The sequence below is a fragment of the Pseudophryne corroboree genome, chromosome 7, assembly GCF_028390025.1.
Source record: "Pseudophryne corroboree isolate aPseCor3 chromosome 7, aPseCor3.hap2, whole genome shotgun sequence".
NCBI lineage: Eukaryota > Metazoa > Chordata > Amphibia > Anura > Myobatrachidae > Pseudophryne > Pseudophryne corroboree.
In genome coordinates this window covers 284,974,659-284,987,621 of record NC_086450.1, presented here as the reverse complement: position 1 = coordinate 284,987,621, position 12,963 = coordinate 284,974,659, and the positions used below count along the sequence as shown (strand labels likewise).

Here is a 12,963-nt window from a genome sequence, read left to right as displayed (position 1 = left end):
CCTGCACTGCACTACAGAAACAGGGTTAAAACAGAGAGGGGGGGCACTGATTTGGCGATATACATATATATTAAATGCTATATGGGAGGAACACTTATATAAGGGTTGTCCCTGTATAATTGTAGCATTTTGGTGTGTGCTGGCAAACTCTCCCTCTGTCTCCCCAAAGGGCTAGTGGGTCCTGTCCTCTATCAGAGCATTCCCTATGTGTGTGCTGTATGTCGGTACGTGTGTGTCGACATGTATGAGGAAAATGTTGGTGAGGAGGCGGAGCAAATTGCCTGTAATGGTGATGTCACTCTCTAGGGAGTCGACACCGGAATGGATGGCTTACTTATGGAATTACGTGATAATGTCAACACGCTGCAAGTGGGTTGACGACATGAGACGGCCGGCGAACAAATTAGTACCGGTCCAGGCGTCTCAGACACCGTCAGGGGCTTGTAAAAACGCCCATTTACCTCAGTCGGTCGACATAGACCCAGACACGGACACTGATTTCAGTGTCGACGGTGAAGAAACAAACGTATTTTCCTTTAGGGCCACACGTTAAGGGCAATGAAGGAGGTGTTACATATTTCTGATACTCCAAGTACCACAAAGAAGGGTATTATGTGTGAGGTGAAAAAACTACCTGTAGTTTTTCCTGAATCAGATAAATTAAATGAAGTGTGTGATGATGCGTGGGTTTCCCCCGATAGAAAATTATTGGCGGTATACCCTTTCCCGCCAGAAGTTAAGGCGCATTGGGAAACACCCCTCAGGGTGGATAAGGCGCTCACATGCTTATCAGAAAAATATCCTAAAAAGTATACACACACATGCTGGTGTTATACTGTGACCAGCGATCGCCTCAGCCTGGATGTGCAGAGCTGAGGTGGCTTGGTCGGATTCCCTGACTAAAAATATTGATACCCTTGACAGGGACAGTATTTTATTGACTATAGAGCATTTAAAGGATGCATTTCTATATATACGAGATGCGCAGAGGGATATTTGCACTCTGGCATCAAGAGTAAATGCGATGTCCATATCTGCAAGAAGATGTTTATGGACACGACAGTGGTCAGGGGATGCAGATTCCAAACGGCACAAAGATGTATTGCCGTATAAAAGGGGAGGAGTTATTTGGGGTCGGTCCATGGGACCTGGTGGCCACGGCAACTGCTGGAAGATCCACTGTTTTTTACCCTAAGTCACATCTCTGCAGAAAAAGACACCGTCTTTTCAGCCTCAGTCTTTTCGTCCCTATAAGATATCTGCCCAGGGATAGAGGAAAGGGAAGAAGACTGCAGCAGGCAGTCCATTCCCAGTAACAGAAGCCCTCCACCGCTTCTACTAAGTTCTCAGCATGACGCTGGGACCGTACAGGACCCCTGGATCCTACAAGTAGTATCAAAGGGGCACAGATTGGAATGTCGAGGCGTTTCCCCCCTCGCAGGTTCCTGTAGTCTGCTGTACCAATGTCCCCCTCCGACAGGTAGGCAGTATTGAAAACAATTCACAAGCTGTATTCCCAGCAGGTGATAATAAAATTACCCCTCCTACAACAAGGAAAGGGGTATTGTTCCACACTATAGGGTGGTACTGAAGCCAGAAGGCTAGGTGAGACCGATTCTAAATCTGAAAAATTTGAACACTTACAAGGGTTCAAATCCAGATGGAGTCACTCAGAGCAGTGATAGCGAACTGGGAACAAGGGGACTATATGGTGTCCCGGGACATCAGGGATGCTTACCTCCATGTCCCAAAATTTGCTTTTCTCACCAAGGGTACCTCAGGTTCGTGGTACAGAACTGTCACTATCAGTTTCAGACGATGCCGTTGGAGTGTCCAAGGCACCCCGGGTCTTTACCAAGGTAATGACCGAAATGAGGATTAGTCTTCAAAGAAAATGGACGACCTCCTGATAAGAACAAGGTCCAGAGAACAGTTGGGGGTCGGAGTAGCACTATCTCAAGTAGTTCTACGACAGCACGGGTGGATTCTAAATATTCCAAAACCGCAGTTGTTCCGACGACACGTCTGCTGGTCCTAGGGATGATTCTGGACACAGTCCAGGAAAAGGGTGTTTCTCCCAGAGGAGAAAGCCAGGGAGTTATCCGAGCTAATCGGGATCCTCCTAAAACCAAGAAAAGTGTCAGTGCATCATTGCACAAGAGTCCTGGTAAAAAATGGTGGCTTATTACGAAGCGCTTCCATTCGGCAGATTTCACGCAAGAACTCTTCAGTGGGATCTGCTGGACAAATGGTCCGGATCGCATCTTCAGATGCATCAGCGGATAACCCTATATCCAAGGACAAGGGTGTCTCTCCTGTGGTGATTACAGAGTGCTCATCTTCTAGAGGGCCGCAGATTCGGCATTCAGGATTGGATGCTGGTAACCACGGAGGCCAGCCTGAGAGGCTGGGGAGCAGTCACACAGGGAAAAAATTTCCAGGGAGTGTGATCAAGTCTGGAGAATTCTCTCCACATAAATAAACTGGAGCTAAGAGCAAATTTGTAATGCTATAAGCTTAGCAAGGCCTCTGCTTCAAGGTCAGCCGGTATTGATCCAGTGGGATAACATCACGGCAGTCGCCCACGTAAACAGATAGGGCGGCACAAGAAGCAGGAGGGCAGTGGTCAAAACTGCAAGGATTTTTCGCTAGACGGAAAATCATGTGATAGCACTGTCAGCAGTGTTCATTCCGGGAGTGGACGACTGGGAAGCAGACTTCCTCAGCAGGCACGACCTCCACCCGGGAGAGTGGGAACTTCATCGGGAAGTTTTCCGCATGATTGTGAACCGTTGGGAAAGACCAAAGGTGGAAATGATGGCGTCCCGCCCGAACAAAAAACGGGACAGGTATTGCGCCAGGTCACGAGACCTTCAGGCGATAGCTGTGGACGTCCTGGTAACACCGTGGGTGTAACAGTCGGTGTATGTGTTCCCTCTTCTGCTTCTCATAACCAAGGTATTGAGAATTATAAGACGTAGAGGAGTAAGAACTATACTCGTGGCTCCGGATTGGCCAAGAGGGACTTGGTACCCGGAACTTCAAGAGATGCTCACAGAGGACTAATGGCCTCGGGAGCTAAGATGGGATTTGCTTTCAGCAAGAACCATGTATGTTCCAAGAGGAACCGTGGCATCTGCCTCTAAGAAAGGACCTGCTCCAGCAGGGACCTTGTCTGTTCCAAGACTTACCGCGACTGCGTTTGACGGCATGGCGGTTGAACACCGGATCCTAAGGGAAAAGGCATTCCGGAAGAGGTCATACCTACCCTGGTCAAAGCCAGGAAGGAGGTGACCGCACAACGTTATCACCACATGTGGTGAAAATATGTTGCGTGGGTGAGGCCAGGAAGGCCCCACGAAAAAATTTCAACTAGGTCGATTTCTGCACTTCCTGAAAACAGGAGTGTCTATGAGCCTCAAATTGGGGTCCATTAAGGTTCAAGTTTCGGCCCTGTAGATTTTCTTCCAGAAAAAAAATTGGCTTCAATTCCTGAAGTCCAGACGTTTGTCAAGGGAGTATTGCATATACAGCCCCTTGTGTGCCTCCAGTGGCACCGTGGGATCTCAACGTAGTGTTGGGATTCCTCAAATCATATTGGTTTGAACCGATCAAATCTGTGGATTTGAAATATCTCACATGGAAAGGGACCATGTTGTGGCCCTGGCCTCGGCCAGGCGATTGTCAGAATTGGGGGCTTTGTCTTAAAAAAAGCTCATATTTGTTTTTCCATTCGGACAGGGCAGAACTGCGGACTCGTCCCCAGTTTCTTCCTAAGGTGGTGTCAGCGTTTCGCCTGAAACAACATATTGTGGTGCCTGCGGCTACTAGGGATTTGGAGGACTCCAAGTTGCTAGACGTTGTCGGGGCCCTAAAAATATATATATATATATATATATATATATATATATTTATATTTCCAGGACGGCTGGAGTCAGAAAGTCTGACTTGCTGTTTATATTGTATGCACCCCAAAAGATGGGTGCTCCTGCTTCTAAGCAGACTATTGCTCGTTGGATTTGTAGTACAATTCAGCTTGCACAGTCTGTGGCAGGCCTGCCACAGCCAAAATCTGTCAATGCCCATTCCACAAGGAAGGTGGGCTCATCTTGGGCGGATGCCCGAGGGGGTCTCGGCTTTAAAATTTTGCCGAGCAGCTACGTGGTCAGGGGGGAACACGTTTGTAAAATTCTACAAATTTGATACCCTGGCTGAGGAGGACCTGGAGTTCTCTCATTCGGTGCTGCAGAGTCACCCGCACTCTCCCGCCCGTTTGGGAGCTTTGGTATAATCCCCATGGTCCTGACGGAGTCCCCAGCATCCACTAGGACGTTAGAGAAAATAAGATTTTACTTACCGATAAATCTATTTCTCGTAGTCCGTAGTGGATGCTGGGCGCCCATCCCAAGTGCGGATTGTCTGCATTACTTGTACATAGTTATTGTTACAAAAATCGGGTTATTATTGTTGTGAGCCATCTTTTTTAGAGGCTACTTCATTGTTATCATACTGTTAACTGGGTTCAGATCACAAGTTGTACGGTGTGATTGGTGTGGCTGGTTTGGGTCTTACCCGGGATTCAAGATCCTTCCTTATTGTGTACGCTCGTCCGGGCACAGTACCTAACTGAGGCTTGGAGGAGGGTCATAGGGGGAGGAGCCAGTACACACCATGTGATCCTAAAAGCTTGCTTTTGTGCCCTGTCTCCTGCGGAGCCGCTATTCCCCATGGTCCTGACGGAGTCCCCAGCATCCACTACGGACTACGAGAAATAGATTTATCGGTAAGTAAAATCTTATTTTCTCGTAGTCCGTAGTGGATGCTGGGCGCCCATCCCAAGTGCGGTTTTTCTGCAATACTTGTACATAGTTATTGTTAACTAAATCGGGTTATTGTTGAGCCATCTGTTGAGAGGCTCAATTGTTTCATACTGTTAACTGGGTATAATATCACGAGTTATACGGTGCGATTGGTGTGGCTGGTATGAGTCTTACCCGGGATTCAAAATCCTTCCTTATTGTGTACGCTCGTCCGGGCACAGTGTCCTAACTGAGGCTTGGAGGAGGGTCATGGTGGGAGGAGCCAGTGCACACCAGGTAGTCATAAATCTTTCTAGAGTGCCCAGCCTCCTTCGGAGCCCGCTATTCCCCATGGTCCTTTCGGAGTTCCCAGCATCCACTACGGACTACGAGAAATAGAATTACCGGTGAGTAAATTCTTATTTTTATTTCTTTGTCTTTTTTTTATCCTTTTATTGTCCTGCATTCTTTTTGTGCTTTTAAATATTTTCTTTCGGGTTGTATCGTGAGCCTTAAGGTGCGTACACTTGGTGTGATTTGTGCTTACGATTTTGACTATATAGTCAAAATCATGAGAAAAGTTAGCACAAATCGCACCATGTGTATGCACTTGCGATGCCGATGCGCGGTCGGGATCGCAAAGAAATATGGTGTGTGCAGGCAGAGTCGATACTGACTAGATCAAAAGTTCATGCCTCAGGGCAGTTTCTAGTGAATATCTGCCCTTAGCCAGAATCGCACTGTGTATACGCACCTTTAGTTCAGCCAGTGGATTGTATTTGGTTTTTGTATTGTTAAGTATATTATCTTACCCTCCAGTTTATGCTCTTGCCAATTTGATTTATGTCAGAAATTTAGGTATGTTCCTGGAATGTGGGGGGGGGGGGGGGGGATTAAATCGCCTTTTGAAAGGAAGAAAATACTTTTTTAGCTTAAAAAGATGCAAATAGATATAGCATTTCTTCAACGCAGACGCATGTGACAGATAGTGAAATTGTTAAATTGTCATTGTGGCCAAGACCCTTGACCCACGTGGTTAATGTCGGCAGCAGCACTGAAGGGATTAAACACCCCACCCACCCCACATGCTACGGCGCCATTTTTAAACAGTATTGCCAAGAGAATTAGTACATTTTGCATTCAATATATTGTATGCGATCCCAGCCATGCCTGCGGGAACCGACATATCACAAGTGCAGCACTAACGATCTAGTGCAACCGATCTGACCCTCACGGGAACGCGGATCGGAAGCACATCTAAAATGCCTGATTTCACCTGATATATCGGCCCGAAATTGGATGAAATCGGGCATTATCGTTCTAGTGTATGGGGCCCTTTACAGTTTAAGATAACGCCAAAATCTCAGAAAATTTGAATATTACATAAAATCAATAAAAAAATTATTTTAAATACAGAAATGTTGACCCTCTGAAAAGTATAATCGAGCATATGTACTCAGTACTTGGTTTGGGCCCCTTTTGAGGTGTTAGACAAGGATGCTTCAACAGCGGCCTTCAGCTCTTCTGCATTGTTCGGTCTCATGTCTCATCTATCGTATGGAACCACTCCCAGGAAGCTCCCGGGAGAGTTCAAGGGAAATCGCCTCCAACTTCAGCCTCTGACATATCGCTGTAGTGTATGGGGCCCTTTAGCCACAATCATCAAAATTATAACAAAGGCTTGAAATATCTCACTTTGCATGTAATGAGTCTATATAATATATTTCACCTTTTAATTAGAATTACTGAAATAAATTAACTTTTGCACAATATTCTAATTTTCTGAGTTTCACCTGTATGTAAAAAAAAAAAAAATACAGGGACCCTTTTTTGACAAAATAAATACTCCACTTTGGTCCATTTAGTCATCAGACAGTACAAAAACAATGCTATAGCGAAGAGTTCATCCTGGATAGGAATGAATGGGGCAGATGTGAATTGGTCAAAGTAGGAGTTGCCGCGCTCTGACCAATCAGAGTAGCCCCATTCTTTCATATGAGATCACTTGTGTAAACTCCAGTAAATCGGGTTTCTGTTCTTAAAATATTGATGGTCATTTGACTCTTTATTGTATTGTAAAGTATGGTTTTGCGGCAGGTTTGAGTTTAGTAAATCTGCAGGATGCAAGCCCGCCAGGAAACCACAACAAAAGAGTTGGGATTCAAACATGCTAAAAGTTAACGTGTAGCTTGAAAACCATGGGTTTTTCACTTCCTTTAGTCTTTTAGTTTACTTCTGTTCAGGAAGGTCTAGAAGCTGGTTGGAGGCTTAGTTCTTTAAATGTTTAGGTTTCTGCCCTGTCATTTTTGTGAGAAGGTAAGTATACTTACCTTCCCCCTGTCTGGATTGTCAACATCAATATGCCGCGGTCAGTATTCTGAACGGCCAGCATTCCAACCGCCGGCATATCAATCACAACCCTTCAGGGCGAGTCTGCTGCTGTTCAATCTTCAAAAGCTTAAAAACATTTTTTTTAAGTTTTTATTATAGTTGAACCTGGATAAGTGGGAAACCTCTCTTCCTGGGACTAATTGTGAGGTCCCGACACTTTTACACCAATAAAACATCTGTGATTGAGACTGTCTAACCTCTTTAACGAGACTGATTTTTATTTTTTTTATTATTTGGAATAATCACCTCCTATAACTGAGACGATTGCGGTTAGGACCTCCTTAAGTAAAATTGGTGTAGTTTATTAACCTCTCTAAATGAGACAGCTGCCTTTCGAACCTCTGTAATTGGGATTAGTATAGGTTATGACTAGTCTTTTTGTGATACCTCACTAAAAGTACCCTGTACCTAGACTTACAGGGGTATCCTGTTTTGAACCTGAATAAGTGAGACAAATTCTTCTTGAGTCTGGATAAGTGAGATACCTCTTTAACCACTTAACTGGCATGGTCAGATTACATGCGACTGCACCGCCCCACTGTTTCCCCCAGTTTTTGACTAGGAGATCCGTTCTGCAGTTGTGCATAATATAATATTTAAATATTTTAAAAAACAATGAAAAATCGTCAGTTAAGTGAGACTCAACGTGCCGTCCCTTGAGTTCCCACTTAACCAGGTTCGACTGTAGGGTAATTTAAAGCATCACATTGGATTTTAAGGGTCATATATCTGACTATGCATGGTGAGGAGCCTGATAACCTGGTGTACACAATATGGAGGGAAAAAATAAACAAAGTTCACAGTAAAGGATTTCACTTGCTTGGTTTGGTGGAAAAACTAACAAAACCTAGGCAAACGCTATGGGATTTCCTTCCAGGAAATTCATTATTCTGACACGGAATAAGTCCATAATTTGTACTGTGTTGTGATTATTAACACAGAGATGATTAAAGTGGCTTCTCTTACTTATGCATTTTGATGAGCTATGTGTTTTGATGATCTCTGAGGGATAACTAACTTAATGAGGAAGGTCATGTCAGGGACACTTTGGGGAAAATGGGTAATTCAGTTTATCATACGCATTGTGTTCCAGATCAGTCATACCATAATTAATAAACATTCTGGGTGACCGCTAACATACAGTATGTACAGTACTTAACTGTGCTGCTCATTGTGCAGTAAAAAGAATCCGTGGTATCAGTGGCTAAAGGGAAAAAATATTTGCTGTTTGGGAGCTATTGTGTTGAATGCTTTTGGACTTGCAGAACCATTTTCTCTGTAGTATTGCTACAGATAATCAATTTATTGGATACCAGAGCAGTTTTGTAAATTATTATTTCAGAGATTCTTTGAACATGCTGTTAGCTTGCAGCACAGGTAATTAATTACCTCTTCTTTAGTAGTCTAAAGGGCCCCATACGCTAATGCGTCATGTCGGACCCTCATGTCGCAGGCGATCACCCCGGCAGTCTCCCGGGGGTCTGGATCACATTCATCTTATGCGGTGCTTTTGCTTACGATGCATCTTGTGCAATCTTAGTCAAGCCTGCGGGGTCCGACATATCGCGAGTGTAGCACAGTCAATCTTAGGGGATCCGATGCTCACGGGACCGCGCATCGGATCGGATGTAAAACACATCCGAAATGCCTGATTTCATCCAATATATCGTCCCGAATGGCCGAAATCGGGCATTATCATTCTAGTATATGGGGCCTTTATCCATTATATGCCTGGGTTATTTCACACCAAATCAACACAGGTTCCAAACGGACTGTTTGCAGCTCACCTAATTATGCTAGAGAGCTGGGCAAGGTCTCGTTTTAAGCTTTTTTTATGGGCTTTCATAGAATATAGAAACAGCACTATGTTTCAGAAAAAAATTACAAATTTAAATCTTTTCAATGTCAAAATTTTAGATTTTCTCAAAAAGCATACTTATAAAAAATTTGTGGAGAAAAAAAATCTCAAATAATTCATAATAATTCATTCAATGATATTTTGTGATCATGATGGCACCATCTGCTACAAGAGGTTTCACTTTTGTACGTTTAAAAAAAAAAAAAAAAAAAGAGAACTACACATGCGTTTTCACACGTCTTGGCTCATTACGCCCCACATCTCCTACCATGCCTGGAGTGAGTGAGCTGACTGATCCCATGCAACTCTGTCAGCATTGGGCATCTTTTTCGGCAAAAAAAAAAATGTCTTATTTGCATTGCTATGTGAGTAAGACGCACAAACAGACTCTGCTGATTGAGCATCTTAGCTATGTTCTTATTTCAAACTGTCAGGAACACCACAAATGGGAGAATTGTAGCTTGAGTACTGGTCCAATGATAGCTCTGGGACTCATTCTGTATTACAAATCACAAACTTAATTTTGAAAATGTTTCCATTTTTCATTTTTATTGAAACACACTGCTGTTATATATCATATGAAAGCCCATGAAGAGAAGTTTAAAATGAGATCTCTCTAGCTCAAATAGGTGAGTTGCAAATGCAATTTGAAAAACATTAATATCACATTTTTCATTTAAAAAAAATACACATTTAAAGGCATGTAACTTCAGAGCAAGTGAACATAGCCTAAGATTTGGGGGTTTTCTTTACACCCATGGCAGCATTTATTATACAGGTAGACCCTCTATTTTCCAGCACCTGATAGTCCGGCACCTCTTTTAATCCGGACAACTCGGGTGCCAGGGGAAGTTAGGTGGTGGGCTGAGCTGTGGATAGGCTGTGGAAGTGTTTAAATAGGCAGGAGGAAGCTTTTTTAGGCTGCATGGGGTGGATGGGTGAGAGAGTCAAGCTGCTGGCGGGTAGTCCGACTGCGGGCGCGGAGTCGGGATGCAGAGTTGGAGTTAGGCTGTGGGAGGCATGCTCGGTAGAATTAGGCTGCAGGGGAGGGTGGATCGGGATGCCATAGACACCTCCGTTGCCAATACCACCGATAATCCGGCACAGTTCCAGAACCTAGGGTGCCGGATTATCGGTGGTGGTCCTGTATCAAGTTTCATTACAATCTGAAACTGTCAGCTTGAAACCTGTGTTGATTTGGTGTGGAATAACAGACCTGTATCTTGCTTCAGTTCAAGCAGATATGTACCATGTTATGTAGAATTTACATTTCTAGTTGCTTAAACTGTTGATGTATAGTTTATTAGCCAAACAAAAACATTTATACAACCTGTTCTTGTACATTTGCAGAGTACAAGATTTCCCCTTTACTCTACATTGTCTGGTTGTGTTTCCTTTACTCAGTGTTCTGTTCAAATCATTCTAGGTGTAGGAGAAAAGTATTCAACATGGGAGCCAACAAAGAGGGAACTAGAGCTGTTACGGCATAACCCCAAGAGAAGGAAAATCACCACAAACTGCACCATAGGTAAGTAGAGGAATGAATTGCTGGTTTCACCTGTTTTTAGTGGCTTGCAAACATGGGATATGAAAAGTGATGGCAACAACAGCATTGCTTTCTCAGGTTTATGCTGCATAGCTCTGTATTATAATGACACTCCAATTGGCACGAGCTGTTATAGGCTCATTCTAGTTTCAATGAAACAAAAAGCTTCTTCCCTGAACATTTCCTGACATTCTGTATTCTGTAATATGGAAAATGAATAGTAACTCTCGCAGTGTGCATTATTTATGTGGCGCCACAGTCTGAATGTCTGGTGCATCTCTCCCCCCCCCCCCCATGTAAGTCTCTTTATTTTTTCCTTGGCAAATGTCCTAGTGAACACGTCCCAGACTGAAAATAATTTTAATCTTTTTAGGTTTGCGAGGGTTAATCAATCTCGGGAACACATGTTTTATGAACTGTATTGTTCAGGCACTTACCCACACTCCTCTGCTACGAGATTTCTTCCTTTCTGACCGTCACAAATGTGAAATGCAGAGCCCAAACTCTTGCTTGGTTTGTGAAATGTCTACGCTCTTTCAGGAGGTGAGTACTGTAGAAGAGCTGCTTATATTGGTCTGTTTATGTACTGTTCCTTTCTAATTTGAAATGTGTTTATTTCCACGAATATCTGAAAGGAACAGTTGCTAGATCCCTACTGAAAAGGGAGGTGGCTTCATTCCATACAATACTCCCCTAGTTACAGTTAACTAAGATTATGGGGTTTAATTTTCACTTTCACTGTAATGTTGTACTTGTCCGAAGGCCAAGAAGTCTGATTCCTGGCTGTTTGGAAAATGTTTATTTACTACTCATTCTGCAGGAGTTTATTAAAAGTAAATTTGTAGCATATCTTAGTAGTTATATCTCTATGGGGGGTATTTAATTAGCACCGGCACTTTTTTGAGCTATCGAATTTATCCCCTTGAGTGTTCAGTTGTGGGTCGTTTTCGCCCGTTTTTGAGTTTTTTTTCGCCAATGCGTTTCAGGTTTTTTTTTTTCAAAAAGGCATTAGCGAAAAATGCCTCAATCGGGAATATGGGACGTGTTTTCGCAGGTGTGGAAATATGTTGATTCGGCGGTCCACATGTTTTTCGCTCTTGTCGAATGTTTCGCCTAGGCAAAAAACGGTCCTGCTATTGCATAGGGTAAATCTCCATTCATCCAAAAAATAGCAGAGTGGTAATTCACCCATATTGTTGATTGTAAATAGTGACTTGTATGGTAATCTTCTTATAACATGATTGCCACTATTATGTGCTTTAATGTCTGCTTCCAGAAAAGGGTCCTTATCCTCTTATTCCGTATACTTGTTTTCCTTTTTCATGGTAAGCATATGATTACAGATTTTTAAGAATGATCACTGTTTATTGTGTTTAACACAAAAAAGGGTGAATCCAAGTAAGTGCGAGTTGCTGTTTTCTTTGCAAATTCGCATTTCGAATTAATTTTGCAATCCAATTAGAGATGCACATTGAACCAGTCAGAGTAAACACTAATTTCTCTTACGTCCTAGAGGATGCTGGGATCCACGTTAGTACCATGGGGTATAGACGGATCCACTAGGAGTCACTGGCACTTTAAGAGTTTAATAGTGTGGGCTGGCTCCTCCCTCTACGCCCCCCCTACCAGACTCAGTTTAGATAGGATTTCTTTTAGTTTTGTTTTTGTTAGTTAAGGCACAGGGAGGCTGCTGGCAACAGCCTCCCTTCTTCAAAGGATTTAGGGGGTGGGAGTAGTGTCCGCCCTGCGGGGTCTGAGCCACTATCTCCGATGACAGGACACTGAGCTCCTGAGGGGATCGAACGTTCGCTGCCACAGGGGATCGCTCACCCCAGCAGCATGCCGCCACCCCCTTACAGAGCCAGAAGATCAGTGGCGAGTTGGTCACCGGCCGCCCTGTCAAGAGGGGAGCTGGTGTGAAGATGGCGGCAACAGGGTAGGGGAGCGCAGTACTAACTGCGCTCCGGGGCTCAGTGGTAAATGGTGCGGCGCTGTGAGGGGCGCCCTGAGCCAGCGCCTACACCCTACACTGTCCAGCAAGCCTGTCAGGGTCCCAGGATCACTGCCAGCACAATTCCTCAGGCCAGTATAATCTTCAGAAGAGCGGGAAGCAGCGCTGTGAAAGGGGGCGGAGCTTCTCATAGCGGACCCAGCAGCGGTCAGCGCCATTTTCCTGCCTGCAAAAGCGCCGACAGGGAGAGCTGTCCCTCCAGATTAACTCCAGCTGCCTTGTACGGTTCCAGGGGGTTGTAAAAAAAAAAAAAAAAGGGGGGGGGGGGGGGGAAGGCTGTATATCTATACTGTGTAACCTATCAATGTGCACAGTAAGCTGGATAGGGGTTTCCCTATATCCTGAAGCGCTGTGTGTG

The 12,963-nt window shown here is 44.2% G+C and overlaps 1 protein-coding gene across 4 annotated transcripts in view; it reads left to right on the top strand.

The window, feature by feature from the left end:
- The window catches only part of LOC134945111 (ubiquitin carboxyl-terminal hydrolase 22-A), a 459,291-nt gene that overhangs the window by 199,199 nt on the left and 247,129 nt on the right, over positions 1 to 12,963 (top strand). For all 4 annotated transcript variants that reach the window (XM_063934177.1, XM_063934176.1, XM_063934175.1 and 1 more), the window contains exons 6-7: positions 10,475 to 10,576; positions 10,968 to 11,137. In XM_063934177.1, coding sequence (XP_063790247.1) covers positions 10,475 to 10,576; positions 10,968 to 11,137 — 272 coding nt within the window. The remainder of the gene's footprint in view (positions 1 to 10,474; positions 10,577 to 10,967; positions 11,138 to 12,963) is intronic.